Source organism: Trachypithecus francoisi, unplaced genomic scaffold (assembly GCF_009764315.1).
Source record: "Trachypithecus francoisi isolate TF-2019V2 unplaced genomic scaffold, Tfra_2.0 Lachesis_group11, whole genome shotgun sequence".
Lineage (NCBI taxonomy): Eukaryota > Metazoa > Chordata > Mammalia > Primates > Cercopithecidae > Trachypithecus > Trachypithecus francoisi.
The window spans coordinates 125,838,390-125,851,110 of record NW_022681456.1 but is presented as its reverse complement, the minus strand read 5'-3'; the positions used below and the strand labels follow the sequence as shown (position 1 = coordinate 125,851,110).

Here is a 12,721-nt window from a genome sequence, read left to right as displayed (position 1 = left end):
CAGTTGAGCCCCACTGGGCTAAACTCTACGTATAATCCCTCTCTTACCTTTTCAATGACCCAGCAGGTACTATTTGTTTTACAAATGTGGAAACTGAGGCTCTACAAAGGCACGTGTCCCGCCCAGATTCACAAAGCCAGAAAGTGAGCTGACTCAAACCCACACCCTTAGCACCGTGCCCACGCCGAAGCCCAGGGTGAGAGAAACACAAAGGGCTATCAAGGGTATGGTTCAGAACTTTTACTGGCAAGAAGAGGAAACTCCTCCCTTCCACGAGACAGCACCCTCCCCTCACGTGCTAGAACTCAGTCCGCCTTTGTTAGTGCCGCTACTGGGCTAGGATCCAGGTGATGCAGACTTGGACGGACTAATCAGAGGACCTAGCACCATCAAAGTCCAAGGGAAACAAACACCTGGTACATTTTGGAATGTACTTGTTTATAAGATTGTCTGTTCACAATTTAGGCAGCTGAATTTAGTATCAACTCAGAATATTTTTCTGGGTCTGACATGCTCCTTGGTCAGAGGTCAAATTGTTCCATGAAGATGAAAACTCACTGAATGAATAACCAGCTAAAATGAAGCTTTCTCATGTTACCGTGGGAGGTGGGAACAGGTAGGGAGGGAGGCAGGTGATGTGGGTGTGTTTTATTTTGTTTCTGGAATAGGAGAGGGCTGGGTTTCTCTACTTGTGTACTTACTTAGATAAATCAGATTTCTACAAGTAAAGGAGTCTGGATTATTGTGGAGGTCACAATCCCTACATAAATACCACCACCAATTTCCATTCATCCACCCATCCAATATTTATTAAGACCTATTATATACTGTCTCTCTAGCCCAATCCACAGAAACACATAATGAAAGAGTTTTGTTTTTTGGTTTTGTTTTACAGACAGGGTCTCACTCTATTGCCCAGGCTGTAGTGCAGTGGTGCAATCATAGCCCACTGCAGTCTCCACCTCCCAAGCTCAAGTGATCCTCCTGCCTCCGCCTCCTGAGTAGCTGGGTCTATAGGTATGAGCCACCACACCAGGCTAATAAAGGGTTTTAGAACCTAAAGAAACCTTAAGAACCTGCAGAGCCCAACTCCCCGAGAGAAACACAAGGGCCCACTGGTAGAAATAACTTGAGTAGCCTGAACCAATGTGACCAGAACAGGAAAGGGGTGGAGTCAGGCACGGCGTGAGTCCTGGCTCTGCACCTCGCTAGCTGGCGACTTTGGGCAGCTACTTAACTTCCTATGGCTTTGTTTTCTCATCAGATGAACAAAATCACAGAGCACCTGCCCTGTCGCCCTGCTGAGGGGCTGTGCACTCGGGTGACTGCACCATGTACTCACGCTCTGCAGAGTTGCCTGTGCCCAGACAAAGGTAACTGTGGCCTGTCGAGTCCATGACCATGGTCCTGGGTATAGGCAGGGGTCACCCTCTTTGTGCACGGTTGTAGGTTTTGAGATAAAAAAATAAAATCCTAAGCCCCCCTACCAACTAAACGGGCTCCCTCTTGGCCAAAGGAACCCCAGAAAAATGTTAAAACTGAGTTCCTGGAACACCCCCCTCCTTATACTCTCTCCCTCACTAACTGCCATTAGACTTTCTTTCCTAAGAGTTAAACAGAACCAGCCCAGCCCCTCCCTTTTTGCGGGGTTTTTTGAGACAGGGTCTCACATTTTCACCCAGGCTGGAGTGTAGTGGTGCAATGTCAACTCACTGCAGCTTCCGCCTCCCAGGTTCAAGCTGTCTTCCCACCTCACCCCTCCCATTAGCTGGGATTACTACTGCACCACCACGCCTGTGTGTGTGTGTGTGTGTGTGTACTGACAAGCATTCCTTCCTGGTAAGAGACCACCAACCACAGAATGGTTCTGGCTGATTTACAGAGGCTGTGCAAGATGCCTCTGTGTCCTCCATTTCACCTTTTGACCTACAGAGGCTAATGTTAATGCATTTAAATGTGAAGTCTCCATCCCAAAGTGAACATGGGACATATGTAACATGTATGTTTGCTTACTGTATATGCAAATGCCTCCTCCCATTATGAACATCCATAGCTCCTCCTATAACCTGTTAAATACGTATACTGAGTCAACCCTTTTGGAATAAGTTTCTGTTCCACCCTTTTCCCCCTTGAAGTGCCTGTTTTCAGTTTCTGTCAGAGGTTACACTTCCCAGCCTGCAGGACGGCCAGCCTGCAGGCCGCAACTCTTAGTAAGAAAAGCCTTCCTCTCTAAGTTTATGAACCTTGTGATTCTTCAGTTGACATTTTGGACAGTGTGGTTGCTCTCTGGATGAGGGCAGGGAGGTGGTGCTGTCAAGTACAGCAACTTTATAGAGCATTCTCGGGGCACAGTGTAGGTGCCCATTCAGAGCCTGAGGACTCATCCACCAGCTGCCCAGTGTTGGCTGCCAAGGGCTCACCACTGAGGCATTCCTCAGGAATGGCCCTCAGTCCAAGGGAGTTCCACCTCCTTACCCAGGGCAGCCCACATCCAGTGACCAATAGGGGCCACTCCAGCTCCTTGAAGGATTAGCTGAGGCCCCGCTGCAGTTCTGTCAATGCTATCACATGGAGTTCAGCTTCTCTCCCTCTGCCCAACTCTGCTTCTCTCACTTCCTGACCAAGGCTGCTTGAGAGCCTCCCCAGTAAACCCCCTGCATACAAACGTCCCTCCCAGGGAGCCTGACTCAGCACCACTGAGGACCCTTGCTCCTCGATGACGAGTCTCGGAGCACAATCCCAAAAAGGCAACCCCTCTTCCCCACAGGGGTTCAGCTTCACAGCTGCACCCACCTCCCCAGCCCAAGTCAGCCTGATCCACAGTGGGGAGGGAATTATCCATTGAGTGAGGTCTTGCCCCACATAAGGCGTTCTTCCCCCAAACACACACACGGAGAGGCAGAAAGACCATCTTTACCTGTGGCAGGTGAAGGCAGAGTGTGGTCCTGGCCAGCCCTCCCCACCTACCCCTTCTCTCCCCAGTGTGAGGTCCCGGTGAGTGAGATCATAAATAGCAACCCTAATGCAGAAAGAGCTGCTGCAGGGCTACCTTGTAAGTGGCAATAGGGCCCTGCGGAAGGGGTGGGGTAGTCCTCCCAGCCTTGCCAGGCATTAGCACACACAGGAGAGAAGGCCATGTGACCACAGAGGCAGAGACTGAAGTCATGAGCCCCAAGACAAATGCCACTACCACCCAAAACTGGGGGAAAAGAAGGAAGGGATTCTCCCCCCTAGAGCCTTTGGAAGGAGCAAACTCGGCCAACACCTTGATCTCAGCCCAGGGAAACTAAATTTGGAACTCCAGCCTCCAGAACTGGGAGAAAATAAATGCCTATTGTTTCAAGCCATCGAGTATGAGATAATTTGTTACAGCAGCCTCAGGAAGCCATCCTGCCATCCAAGCTGTGTCACTTCAGGCACAGCCTCTTGCTCAGACTCCCTTCCGTGTCTGCAACCGTGAAGTAGTTTTCCTTCCAGCTGATTTGATGTGAGAGGAGGCTTTCCCTTCTATTTCAAGTTTACAACAGCCACTTAAGAAAGAAGTGGCTTTTGGCTGGGCGCAGTGGCTCACGCCAGTAATCCTAGCACTTTGGGAGGCCGAGGCGGGTGGATCACGAGGTCAGGAGATGGAGAGCATCCTAGCTAACACGGTGAAATCCCGTCTCCATTAAAAATACAAAAAAATTAGTTGGGTGTGGTGGGCGCCTGTAGTCCCAGCTACTCGGGAGGCTGAGGCAGGAGAATGGCGGGAACCCGGGAGGCGGAGCTTGCAGTGAGCCGAGATCACGCCACTGCACTCCAGCCTGGGCGACAGAGCGAGACTGATGATGGAGATATTTGGGGACAAGAGAGGGCACTGGAGTCTAAAACAGAAAAGCACAGTTACTTATTGCTATGGTTCAACTGTGTTATGTCCCTCCAAAATCCATGTGTGGAACCTCAACTCCAAAGTGATGTTATGAAAAGGTGGAGGCTTTGGGGAAGTGGTTAGGTCCTGAGGGCTCTGCCTTCCTGAATGAATTAGTGCTCTGATAAAAGAGGCTGATGAGAGCACTTCAGTGTTTTTCTTTTTTTTTTTTTTTTTGAGATGGAGTCTCGCTCTGTCACCCAGGCTGTACTGCAGTGGTACGATCTCAGTTCACTATAACCTCCGCAGCCGGGGTTCAAGCAATTCTCCTGCCTCAGCCTCCTAAGTAGCTGGGATTACAGGCACATGCCACCACGTCCGGCTAATTTTTGTTGTTGTTTGTTTGAGACAGAGTCTCGCTTTTTCGCCCAGGCTGGAGTGCTCACTGCAAGCTCCGCCTCCCGGGTTCACACCATTCTACTGCCTCAGCCTCCCGAGCAGCGGGGACTACAGGCGCCCGGATGGTCTCAATCTCCTCACCTCATGATCCATCTACCTTGGCCTCCCAAAGTGCTGGGATTACAAGAGTGAGCCACAGCACCCAGCTTCAGGTCACAGCAAGAAGGTCCTCGCAAGACACTGAATGCTGGTACCTTGCTCTCGGGCTGCCCAGCCTCCAGAACTCTAGAAGATAATTTCTGTTCCTTAAAACTACCCAGTCTCAGGCATTTGTTATAGCAGCACAAATGGACGGAGACACGACACCAAGTAATTAGCCCAGTCCCATTTTTAGAGCTCCAGGCCCAGAGATGTATTAGAAGAGTTAACCAAACTCCAGCCACAGTTAGCTTTGAAGGAAAGGACCCTGTGTAAGTCCATTCCTCCCCCAGATGGAAGGATATGAGACTGAGTCCTTCTGTCTTTTAGATCCAGAAATCACACACCATCCAGGTGCACCCAGGCCAGGCGACACCCACCTTCTGCATTTCCCCAGAGGAGATGTTGCACGAGCTGCTGGGAGGAGATGCCCGTTCACACCACTGTTCTCCACTGCTCAGAGCCCATGAGTTGGCGAAGTCATAGGGGTCTGAGGTCACAGTTCCTATGGAGGAAAGTTTCGGGAAAATAACACTTCAGTTATGCCTGTCCCAGAACTTCTGAGTGAAAACTCTAGAATTCCTGGTGGCTTTGTGTTTTTTGCTTTCATTTTGTATAAAGAGACAGGGTCTGACTATGTCTTCCAGGCTGGAGTGCAGTGACTATTCGCAAGTGCAATCCCACTATTGAGCAGCACAGCAGTTTTGACGTGACCCATCTCCGGCCTGGCTGGTTCCACCCCTCTCCTCAGGTAACTCAGTTGTCCCCCGCTCCCCAGAAGACCCTCCATTTTGATGCCAAGCTTAGTGTGGGCACCTGATCAGTATAGTGCTCTGCAGCCCAGAAGCCCTGGGCTCAAGTGATCCCCCTGCATCAGCCTCCCCAGTAGCTGGGAATGCAGGTGTGGGCCACCACACCAGGCTCTAGGTCTGTTTTTACCTCAATCAAACTTGTATTAAATTAAACAATAAGCATGCATACAGTGCTCAACCTAACACCACAGGGCATGGGCGTCAGAGCTCAGCAGACGCTGGAGACGGAAGAGGAATGGAGGGATGGATGGAGGGATGGAGGGAGGGAGGGAGGGAGGGAGGGAGGGAGGAGGGAGGGAGGGAGGGGGGAGGGAGGGAGGGGGAGGGAGGGAGGGTGGAGGGAGGGAGGGAGGGAGGGAGGGTGGGAGGGAGGGAGGGAGGGAGGGAGGGATGGTGGGAAGGAGGGAGGGATGGAGGGAGGGAGGGAGGGAGGAGGGAGGGAGGAGGGAGGGTGGGATGGTGATAATTACAATGACGGAGAGGAGGTGAAGGATGCTGAGGAGATGGCCTTTCCCTGTCACTTCTCCATGCTTTCACGTGCCTTTCTCCCTCCGTGTGGAATGTTCTCCTCCCCGTTATTGCCTTAACTATCTCCATTCCTTCTTCAAGATGCAGCTCAAGAACCACTGCCTCCGGGGAACCTTTCTGAACAGCTCCACTCCCATGTCTCACCCCAGCCTGTGTGGGTGTCCCTTCTCTGTGCCCCATGGCACCCTGGGCATCCCTCTACCAAAAACACTCATCACCTTTGGTTTGTGTTCTTTTTGCTCATATTCATCCTTCATTCAACTGTGAGCTCCTTACTGAAGGGTATGGCTGTGTCTCTCATCTCTAAATTCTTATATAGTGGATTATGAATGCTCAAAATATTTTTGCAGAATGAAGGTAAGAATATGACACGGAACCTAAGCCCAGTCCCCAAGTCACTGCATACTCCAGGCTCTCACAGCATCTGTGCTTTAGTAATTATAGTGCTCATGCTACTGTCAGCTACTCACAGAAGACTGAGGGCCTCATGGACCTACATGGCCTGGTGCAAAGTAATTGTCTAATCTGTATTACAAAGGCAGTATGAGACTACTACCTTTGCAGTATTGGGATGAGCAGTGTTTTTGCATAGCCAAGCCTGAAAGAGTGAAGTATGTTTCAAGGTCAAGTAATGCATTTGCAAACAGTAAATAAACTGTCCCCGGGGGAGGATAATATAAATGAGACCTTAGAATATAGTCAGTTGGTATGTGGGGGTTTGATAGAGGCAGAAAAACTTCCCCCCCACCACCAAAGATATATTCACTTCCTAATCTCAGCAACATGTAAATATTATCTCATATGCCAAAAGGTGTGCTCAAGTTAGGGATCTTGAGAGGAAGAGCTTCTCTTGGATTCGTTGGGTGAGCCTAAATGCAATCATCTGTATCCTTATACGAGATGGGTAGAGGCTTGGCACGGTGGCTGACACCTGTAATCCAACACTTTGGGAGGCCAAGGAGGGTGGATCACAAGGTCATGAGATCAAGACTATCCTGGCCAACATGGTGAAACCCCATCTCTACTAAAAACACAAAAAAATTAGCCGGGCATGGCGGCGCATGCTTGTAATCCCAGCTCCTCGGGAGGCTGAGGCAGGAAAATGGCTTGAACCTGGGAGGCAGAGACTACAGTGAGCCGAGAATGCGCCAGTGCACTCCAGACAGAGCAAGACTCCGTCTCAAAAAAAAGACATGGCTAGAGGGAGACGGGCAAAGACACACACAAAGGAGAAAGCAACGTGAAGACAGAGGCAGAGACTGCAATGATGTAGCCGTGAGTCAGGTACGACTGCAGATAGTCGAAGAGGCTAGGAACAGATGCTTCCCAAGAGCTTCTGGAGGGAGCTTTGGCCCTCCCAACACCTTGATTGCAAACTTCTGGCCTCTAGCACCATGAGAGAATAAATTCCAGTTGGTTGTAATGTGTTGGTAGCCACAGGAAACTGATATATGGGAGAACCCAAAGGCAAGAGAACTTAAATTTGTGGCATGTTGACTGTGTGACAGACATTGTGATAGGTATTCTCAGGGTACTCAGTCATTCCATATCACACATTAAGGAAGAGACATAGAGGAGGCTTCGTGTTGTTGCCTGGGCAAAGCCCTATCTATGACCCTGTGTGACCTGGGCTGATCCTAATTCCTGACATGCAAATAAGGAGTTAGACTAGATGACTTCTAGGGTCGTTTTTAGCCCTGACCGTCAATGAAGTGAAATTTTATGGGCTAGATCTGAAATGAGACATAGGCTGTCCAAGAGATGGAATTACAAATATTCTTGCTTAGAGAAAACTCGCTGAGAGCTGGAGTCAAAACCAAGCTGAGCAGATTCCTAGAAGTCAAGAAGCAAAGTTAACTGTTTGGGGACAAATATTGTTGAGTCTTTAAAAACCAAAGACAACTACACCCCCCAATCCTTTGAGGATGGTTTCTGAAATATCACCAGACTCCTGAATTTTTAGCAATGAACACCAACACAGCATAGACCCCATTTTCAGTTTTTCAACTTTAAAGCCTGGGAATATGAAAGATATTTCAAGGCTGAGACTTCCATTTCTAGTAATTTGACAGATTAGAAAACACTGAAACACTGGCCACTACAATGGACAAATGCCCTACTGAATTCATGACTATCTTACAAAAAAATATAAGAAATTTAAAAAGACAGGCCTGGCGCAGTGGCTCATGCTTATAATCCCAGCACTTTGGGAGGCCAAGGTGGGCAGATCACGAGATCAGGAGATTGAGACCATCCTGGTTAACATGGTGAAACCCCGTCTCTACTAAAAATAAAAAAAAATTAGCCAGGTGTGGTAGCAGGCACCTGTAGTCCCAGCTACTTGGGAGGCTGAGGGAGGAGAATCGCCTGAACCCAGGAGGCAGAGCTTGCAGTGAGCTGACATCGCGCCACTGCACTCCAGCCCGGGCGATAGAGCAAGACTCCATCTCAAAAAATATATATATGTGTGTGTGTGTATATATATATATATTGTGTGTATATATTCATACATATACAAAGATCAATTGGCTCTTTCTGGGTCTCTATTCTGTTCCACTGATCTAATGTGTGTATATATATGCATATATATACACACATACATATATGTGTATACACACACACACACACATATATATACGCAAAGATCAATAGAACAGAATAGAGACCCAGAAACAGAGCCAACTGATCTTTGACAAAGCTGACAAGAATATATGCTAGGGAAAGGACACCCTCTTCAACAAATGGTGCTGGGAAAACTGGATTGCCATATGCAGAAGAATGAAACTGGACCCCAATCTCTCACGTATGCAAAAACAAATCAACTCAAGATGTATTAAAGACTTAAATGTAAGGCCTGAAACTATAAAAATCCTAGAAAAAAACCTTGGGAAAACTGTAGTGTACATTGGTCTAGGCGAGGAATTTCTAAGACTTCAAAAACAGGCAACAAAAACAAAAATAGACAAATGAGACTTCATTAAACTAAAAATCTTCTGCACAGCAAAACAAATCAACAGAGTGGAGACAGCTTGCAGAATGGAAGAAAATATTTGCAAACTTATTCATCCAGCAAGGGACTAGTATCCAGAATATACAAGGAATTCAAACATCTCAACAATAATGAAAAATAACAAATAATGTCAGCAAGAAGTGGACAAAGGACATGAATAGACATTTTTCAAAGGAAGACATAGAAATATCTGACAGGAGTATGAAAAAAATGGTCAACATAACTTGTCACGAGAGAAATGCAAATTAAAATCACAACAAGGTATCATCTTACCCTAGTCACAATAGTTATTAAAAAGACAGAAAATAACAGATGTTGGCAAAGGTGAGGGAAAAGGGGAACTCTTACACACTGTTGGTGGGAATGTAAATGAGTACAACCTCTGTGGAAAACAGCATGGAGATTTTTCACAGAACTTAAAAAAAAAAAAAAAAATAGGCCTGCCGGGCGTGGTGGCTCACACCTGTAATCCCAGCACCTTGGGAGGCTGAGGCAGGCATATCACGAGGTCAGGAGTTTGAGATCAGCCTGGCCAACATTGTGAAACCCCATCTCTACTAAAAAAAAAAAAAAAAAACACACACAAAAATGAGCCAGACGTGGTGGCATGTGCCTGTAGTCCCAGCTACAGCTACTCAGGAGGCTGAGGCAGAAGAATTGCTTGAACCCGGGAAGTGCAGGTTGCAGTGAGCTGAGATCGGGCCATTGCACTCCAGCATGGACAGCAGAGCGAGACTCTGTCTCAGGAAAAAAAAAAAAAAAAAAAAAGGACTATCATTCAATCCAGCAATCCCACCACTGGATATCTACCCTAAGAAAAAGAAATCAATATATCAAAAATATACTTGCAATGGTATATTTATTGTGCATTATTCACAACAGCAAAGACATGGTATCAACCTAAATGCCCATCAATAGAAAATCAGATAAAGAAAATGTGGTACATATACACAGTGGAAGACGATTTGACCATAAAAATGAAATCACATCTTTTGCAGCAACATGGGTGGGATTGGAGGTCATTATGTTAAGTGAAACAAACCACAGAAAGTCAAATATTACATGTTCTCATCGATAAGTGGTTACTAAAAAATGTGTACACACAGACAGAGTAGAGTAAGATATTGGAACTCAAAAAGGGAGAGTGGGAGGGCAGCAGGTGATGAGAAATTACTTAATAGGTATAAAGTATATTGTACCCTAAAAGTCCTGACTTGACCACTACACAATCTGTGCATGTAACAAAATTCCACTTTTACCCCATAAGTTTACAGTATTTTTATTTTATTTTATTTTTTTGAGACGGAGTCTGGCTCTGTCTCCCAGGCTGGAGTGCAGTGGCCGGATCTCAGCTCACTGCAAGCTCCGCCTCCCGGGTTTACGCCCTTCTCCTGGCTCAGCCTCCCAAGTAGCTGGGACTACAAGCGCCCGCCACCTCGCCCGGCTAGTTTTTTGTATTTTTTAGTAGAGACGGGGTTTCACCGTGTTAGCCAGGATGGTCTCAATCTCCTGACCTCGTGATCTGCCCGTCTCGGCCTCCCAAAATGCTGGGATTACAGGCTTGAGCCACCGCGCCCGGCCTACTTTTTTTTTTTTTTTTTGAACAGAGTCTCGTTTTGTCACCCAGGCTAAAGTGCAGTATGGCGATCTCGGCTCATTGCAACCTCCATCCCCTGGGTTCAAGCAATTCTCCTGTCTCAGCCTCCCTAGTAGCTAGGATTACAAGCATGCGCTACCACCCCCAGCTAATTTTTGTATTTTTAGTAGAGACAGGGTTTTGCCATGTTGGCCAAGGCTGGTCTTGAACTCCTGACCTCAAGTGATCCATCCACCCCAGCCTCCTGAAGTGCCGGATTACAGGCGTGAGTCACGACACCTGGCCTTATACAAACTTCTAAAAAGAAAAAATTTTTTAAGTATTTAAGAAATTACCTATCAAATTTTTCTCCTTTTAAGAGAAAGACATTATAAAAGGCAGTATTTTAAAATTTCACATACCTGAAAAATAATGAAATATATGAAGAAAACAGAATTGCCATTATAAATCATTCAGGAATTCTGCCTCTGGGTATATATTCAAAAGAATTGGGCCGACCACAATGTGTACATATATATACACACACATATGTAATTACATATATACACATATACACATGTATTTACACACATACATATATAATTACATATATACACACATATACACCATATATATGCGTATTTACACGCCTACACACACATATATACAGTGCAGCTAAAGTGATATTTAGAGGGAAATTTATAGCCCTAGATGTACACATCAGACAAAATCGGTGGAGAAAACCAAAAAATAAACTATCATATTATTTTCCAATATGGTACATTCCAACGAAAGGAACAGTCTGTTGTTTCCCTGCATGTTTACTTTTTTTTTTTTTTTTTGAGACGGAGTCTCACTCTGTCACCCAGGCTGGAGTGCAGTGGCACAATCACCACTCACTGCAAGCTCCGCCTCCCGGGTTCATGCCATTCTCCTGCCTCAGCCTCCTGAGTAGCTGGGACTACAGGTGCCCACCACCACGCCCGGCTAATTTTTTTGTATTTTTAGTAGAGAAGGGGTTTCACCACGTTAGCCAGGATGGTCTCGATCTCCTGACCTCATGATCTGCCCACCTTGGCCCCCCAAAGTGTTGGGATTACAGGTATGAGCCACCGTGCCTGGCCTGCATTGTTTACCCTCTAATCAGAAAGTGATTGGGTCATAACGAAGAAAGGTAACTTATATTTAAGTGTTTAGCTTTGGCAAGGGAACATTACTAATTGTATGTTTATGTAATTGAAATTAAAGAAGATTGAAATATTCATATTTAGTGTTTCCACATTATCCATATCCCTTCTATTGCTCATGAACACACACATGCACACACACATAAACTGGCCTCTCTGGATCATGTGGAGGACCACTCCATAGATTTTATCCACTCCACTGTAGTGGGCTGAGGAGGATCGACTCAAACCACCCAGCTTTGACCAACCATCTGCCACGTGCAAGTTGCTACAGAGAATTCAAAGTTGAAGGAAGTCAGATTTGAGGAACTCTAAGACTGATTTAACTAAAGGTCTAGGCATTGGAATGGAATGCAAAGAGATAAGATTGGCAACAGAAATTGAGGTGGTCACAGTGAGGTTTGAATGGCAGGAAAGGCATGTTAGTGAAGGTTTATGAGCAAGGAAACAAAAAGCATGGCTACACTTTAGGGAAACAGTAACCCAGAACATCTTACCTTCTTGGGTCATAAAGTCATCTTCAGCAAAGATGTTCAAGTTGCCACACAGCCCGCAGGTCTTGTTGAAGTATCTGTCTGACAGCAGGACTTGAAAGTTGCCACTGCCATCAATCCTGGCCACAAAGCCGTAGGCCTCACCGGACAGCTTGTAGTACCCAGCCTCAGTTTCTAGATACAGCCCTTTGGAGGCATAGGGCGTGGAGACTCTGGAGGGCAAAGGCTAAGTTCAGAAGTGGGCTTCTCGTGCATTTTCTGGATGTCTCTCCCACCTTCTAACCCCAACCCCATGTTGTAGGGTTCCGACCGTGATGCAAAGTGGCTGAGGACCTAGAGCAGCAATCGGGAGACCTGGCTCCCACCCAGCACTGCTACTCCCTTCCTTGGAACATTTGCTTCCATTCCCTGCGCCCCAGCTTCCTCATCTAAAAATGAGGGGCTCCTTGTACCAGAGGATCCCTAGGGTCCTTTTTTTTTTTTTTGAGACGGAGTCTTGCTCTGTCGCCCAGGCTGGAGTGCAGTGGCCGGATCTCAGCTCACTGCAAGCTCCGCCTCCCGGGTTTACGCCATTCTCCTGCCTCAGCCTCCGGAGTAGCTGGGACTACAGGCGCCCGCCACCTCGCCCGGCTAGTTTTTGTATTTTTAGTAGAGACGGGGTTTCACCGTG

At 47.0% G+C, this 12,721-nt stretch overlaps 1 protein-coding gene across 1 annotated transcript in view; it reads right to left on the bottom strand.

The window, feature by feature from the left end:
* The window catches only part of VWF (von Willebrand factor), a 176,814-nt gene that overhangs the window by 148,345 nt on the left and 15,748 nt on the right, over positions 1-12,721 (bottom strand). The window contains exons 5-6 of the mRNA XM_033223122.1: positions 12,055-12,263; positions 4,825-4,949 (exon numbers count right to left, since the gene is read on the bottom strand). Of these exons, the coding sequence (XP_033079013.1) occupies positions 4,825-4,949; positions 12,055-12,263 (334 nt within the window). The remainder of the gene's footprint in view (positions 1-4,824; positions 4,950-12,054; positions 12,264-12,721) is intronic.